This window comes from Oncorhynchus gorbuscha, linkage group LG25, assembly GCF_021184085.1.
Source record: "Oncorhynchus gorbuscha isolate QuinsamMale2020 ecotype Even-year linkage group LG25, OgorEven_v1.0, whole genome shotgun sequence".
Lineage (NCBI taxonomy): Eukaryota > Metazoa > Chordata > Actinopteri > Salmoniformes > Salmonidae > Oncorhynchus > Oncorhynchus gorbuscha.
Window position 1 is genome coordinate 36,588,325 of NC_060197.1, and position 5,412 is coordinate 36,593,736.

Here is a 5,412-nt window from a genome sequence, read left to right on the forward strand (position 1 = left end):
TTGTATGGTGTCCAAAATGAAATTATAAACTGAGTGGTTCAAGCCCTGAATGCTGATTGGCTGAAAGCCGTGGTATATCAGACCACATACCAGGGGTATGACAAAACATGTATTTGTACTGTTCTAATTACGTTTGTAACCAGTTTATAATAGCAATAAGGCACCTCGGGGGTTTGTGGTATATGAACAATATACCAGGGCTAAGGGATGTATCTAGCCTTGTGTTTGAAAATAACAGTCCTTAGCGGTGGTATATTGGCCATATACCACACACCCTCCTGCCTTATTGCTTAATTATTATTATTTCTAAACACATATCTGGCCATATGATAACACCCCATTCTCTACGAGGCAAATGTGATGTTAACCTGCATTGTTTCCATAATAAAGAGATGATTAAAACAAAATATTGATTAGTAATGCACTTCATTAAAGGTTATAACATTCAATAAACATTTGGAACATTAATGGTGGGTTAGTTTTACTAAATTGTGTTTGCAACATTGTTTGGTGTTTTACTGGCCAAGTTTAGAGCATAATGTGGAATTGTAAATCAAATGAAAAGTCATAAGCAATAGCAGAGTTTATGCAATTTTTATGATAATAATAATACTATACACAACTTTCCTAAACTGAATTTCATTGCTTTCCTAAAGAATTCAATTAAACATTAACACATACTTTTTTATTTTACTATGCAAGTCAGTTAAGAACAAATTCTTATTTACAATTACGGCCTAGAAACAGTGCCTTGTTCAAGGGCAGAACGAGAGATTTTTGCCTTGTCAGCTCGGTGATTCGATCCAGCAACCTTTCGGTTACTGGCCCCAACGGTCTAACCACTAGGTTACCTGCCGCCCCGATATTAATACAACATACAATAAAACATACTATACGATACACAACTTTTTCGAATTTTAGGCCCAATAAGAAATGATACTTCACATGCAGATTTGCATTATTTCTGTTCGTTTATTATATTAAAATACGACTACGCAGGAAACGACTTGAATGTAGGCTGCCCTGTCGTCCTTCTGTAGCTCAGTTGGTAGAGCATGGCGCTTGTAACGCCAGGGTAGTGGGTTCGATCCCCGGGACCACCCATACGTAGAATGTATGCACACATGACTGTAAGTCGCTTTGGATAAAAGCGTCTGCTAAATGGCATATATTATTATTATTATTATAATAACCCTGCATTTACTATTAGTTTGGCTTAACAACTTGAAACTACAATAACTGCACAACTTGAAAGTTGATAGCCCTACAATAACTGCGATATCATTATTTGACTGAGATAACTTGGGACACATATTGGAAACCAAGGCAGGCCTAACTGTTAAACGTAGGCCAAATAAAAAACTAAAACATGTTGACTAAACATTACAACATAATAAGCCTTTTCAAAAAGAGGAAAACTAGTCCCAGATCAATTGCTTCCATTTCCTGCTAAATAAGCCAAGTTATCATTGGCCATAATGACAAATAATGCTAAATTAATTCCTGCAATATCGAAATCATATACCTGTATTTCCTATTACCTTTTAGAGAATGGGTTTAAAAAATGCTTAGCTAAACTGAATTGACTGTGAAATGCTGTTGATATTCTATTGATATTCAATGAGATGCACGTGTCCACCCTCCTATCAATTGAATAATTATTGCACGAGAACGAATGCATGCATGCAAATATGGATGGACAATAAAGCTAGAGCTTGCATAGACAGAAGTAGCCAATAGGAGGTACTGTGTCATTCTCCAAGAAGTGGGCTCTTCTTCTACCATGCATCCCAGCCCGGGGACACAGCCGTATCTCTGCTTTGATTTGCTCCCTAATTGACCTAAATAAAGTATCTGAGAGACAGGGTCCCTCCAACCCCTCAAGGCAGACTAGAACACAGTGTAGTAGCTCAATGCGAGTAATTATCTTATTTTCTATAGTAATCTTGTTCTCTTCCCCCACTGTCCAATCGCAAGACGCAATTTCTTTGCTACGCTTGGATCTCGCGCGGTTGAATTTACAGTAGTTTATCTGCGGATTCTCTCACGGTCTCACACTCTTCACTCGAGCTCTCATGGATAGCTCGACAGACTTCGATAGAAATAGTAGGCATAACTGAAAAAAAGCAAAAGATACATCCAGTAATGTCTAAACAGCACGTAAGTATTTAAAAGTAATTTATTTATCGGTGACTAGGTGGTTTGAAAACGTCGAAATATGCTTGATAAGGAAACGGAGTCTCAACATCATGGTCCAACGTCAAGAAGCTCATCATTTTCAATTGAGAATTTACTTCGCTCTACTAGGACTACAGACAGGCGGTCTACGACCGAAGATGAGTTTTTTTTTAAAGAAACGGGACTGTCTTTCAACCAAGTCGCTGTCCTTGAGAGCCGCTGGGGCCAAGTGGAGCGTCAAGTGTCCTACTTTGGGTTAAACGCCCAACGCCTTGCTGAAGCCGGTTGCATTTCGGACTGGTGTGGGACATCGCTCAATAAAGCTTGCAGCGATTTACAGAGTAAGTGTCACTTTTGTTAATTGGCCCTTATGTTTATGCCTGTATGAAAGCGACATAGCCTAAACCCACACCAAACTGTAGATTGCTTACTGCTAGCTAATAGCCTACACTGTTCAGGCTGACCCGCTCAACAAGGAGCATGTGAACATAGCCTACGCATTTCCTCAAATAATGATGGTAAAAACAACGTGAACAAGCTGTGATCTACAATGCTTGGAGGTTTCTGTGCGTAATGTTAGCCATCATTTGCAAAGGCAATACACAGTAAATGGTGACATGGTAGTAAAAATAGACAACATTACATAGCATTTTTTTGTCATGCATAGCCCATATATCATGCAACAAACGATAACAGCACTACTGTATTCGCTCTTACCCGGTGCGTAAAGCATCTCCATGCGGTTCCTCTTTACGCGGGGTATGGCACGCCACTCAAATACATTTCAAACGTAACACTGATTTGGAAATTGAGTTTATAAACCATAATTATGGTGCTTATACATTTGCAAGGCTACTGTGTTTCATTACAAGTTTCATTACAAGCTAGAGGTCATCGTTTTTCAAGTCGATATGTGGCCTGGACTACCATCGAAAAATGCAAAAACGTATCAGGGTTGATATCATGATTGAGAGATGATCATGCACTTATTGATCTCTATTGACCGGTGCCAATAAAATGTGGCAGAAACAGTTTACCAATGGCATTCTTCATGATACTCCCCGTTTATTTCAGGTCCGCAGTGCCACTCCAGCAACTCAGATGACCCCGGATACTCCCTACCAACCAGCGACCGGGATTCCCCGGCTCTACCGGAGCCGGTGGAAGACCAGGACGAACGGAACGAGAGGACAGAGGGCAGTCAGACAGACGACAAGGATGACAAGGATGACGAAACAGGATCCTCCTGCTTCGCGCGAGACGACAGTGACACACCTGATACGAAAGCAGCTCGCAAGAAGAAGACCCGCACCGTGTTCAGCCGGAGTCAGGTGTTCCAGCTGGAGTCCACCTTCGACATGAAACGCTACCTGAGCAGCACTGAGCGGGCGGGGCTGGCCGCTTCTCTACAACTTACCGAGACTCAGGTTAAGATTTGGTTCCAGAACCGCAGGAACAAGTGGAAGAGACAGCTAGCTGCCGACATGGCGTCCACAAGCATCTCCTTTTCGGCCCAAAGGATTGTCAGGGTTCCTATTATTTACCACGAGAACGCTTCACCTGGGACACTGAACGCAAATCTGGCACAGGTGTCGCCACCCTTAGTGGGTTTTTCGAGTACTGTGAATTTTCCCATCTCCCAGTTCACACACCCCATGTCTTTTATAAGATCACAAATGACAGGCCTAGTGTGAGGCACACATTATTGGTGTATTATATTAAACTAACAATTTAAGTATTGGACACAGTAGAGATAATCCCTTCAAGAGTTTATTGCTGAGGGTGACTTTATTGCAAATCACCAAGATCACAGCCACATTCATAAGGGGATGACACTCACTGAGCAACCTGTGTAGCATATAGCCTCAACTACTTTATTTTAATATGCAAGTTATGAGCATGGGGTTACTGGAACTGTATTCTTTCATGTTTCTTATTTAAACTGGGTTTCAGTTGACATTTTGTACACACGAGTTGTCTGATCAATGTAAATAAAATAGATGAAGTGCACACCATGTGTCATGTTTATTGCGTTGACGAAAAGGCCTGCTTTGTATTCTCATAATTAGCACGAGGGTATATTAAGTTGATAATTAGTCTCATTAAGATTCTGTCTAACCAATGGCTAGGCCTATGTCCATTGAAAATACACTCAAAACCTAATCCAACCGCATTAATACGCATTTTCCCTTTCATAATACATAAACATTCACCAGGATATTTTCAAGGCCAAATTGTCTATGCCCCTGCATTTAGGCCTAATTTGCGAAATTCCACACCAATGTTGAGTAGTCACAGATTTCTAAAGTGACGACTGAAAATATCTTTCATATAGTTTATCAGTGTAATGGAACGTTTCACAGTTTTTGACACTTCGAATTGAATATATTGGGTACTTACCATCAGACTAAAATTGTCAATAAAGTTATGTAAAATTATTCATTAAATTAAATAGATTAAATTAACCACAGTAGAGATAATGGAAATAGATTTTCGTCAAATTAGGAATTTGTAATAAAACATTTGGAATATAGGCCAATAGGCCTCATATCCTAACATAATAAATTAACCTATTACATTTCCCAAACCTCAATCTCCCTATAGCTTTCTGATGTGTATGCTCAATATAAAATGAAACTACAAGACGTAATTATGATTCATCTTTTGTAGAGTTAATATCAGTGCCCGCATAACGCATTAACGTTTCAATGCATATGATTAATGGGAGCAAAAGTGATCAAGTATATGCCTACATAACTGACTGGTTCATAACAGTCTCAATTGTATGAATGTGACCACTTCAAATCAAATCAAACGTTATTGGTCACTTACACATATTTTGCAGATGTTATCGCAGATGCAGCAACATGTTTTGTTTCTAGCTCCAACCGTGCAGTAATACCTAACAATACAAAACAAATAATGATTCACACTCCATATAGGCCTAGAATATATATTTTAGCTAGCATATATGCCAACTCTTCATGTAATTCTGAAAACCATTGGTAAACATCTAAATAAAAATCGTTTGGACACTATTTAACTGTATCGTGAATATTCCCCCGAAAACACAAGGAAACAATTCAGGAGGTTAACTCTAGTCTTGCCTAAGGATGCTTCCCGCCATCATCTGATATTTGGCGTCACGCTGCCTCGCAATCTCACCAATCAAAAACTGCTAAACCACAGTCTTCTGGTTCATTGAATAACGCTATCATACGCCCTGGTGTAGTT

The 5,412-nt window shown here is 39.6% G+C and overlaps 1 protein-coding gene across 1 annotated transcript; it reads left to right on the forward strand.

Annotated features, from left to right (window-relative positions):
- The first annotated feature begins 1,821 nt into the window (after window positions 1-1,821).
- On the forward strand, window positions 1,822-4,188 carry LOC124014487 (homeobox protein HMX1-like). The gene is made up of 2 exons (XM_046329552.1): window positions 1,822-2,519; window positions 3,253-4,188. The coding sequence occupies exons 1-2, from the start codon at window positions 2,219-2,221 to the stop codon at window positions 3,870-3,872; spliced, it is 921 nt and encodes a 306-aa protein (XP_046185508.1). The 5' UTR covers window positions 1,822-2,218; the 3' UTR covers window positions 3,873-4,188.
- The last annotated feature ends 1,224 nt before the right edge of the window (window positions 4,189-5,412 follow it).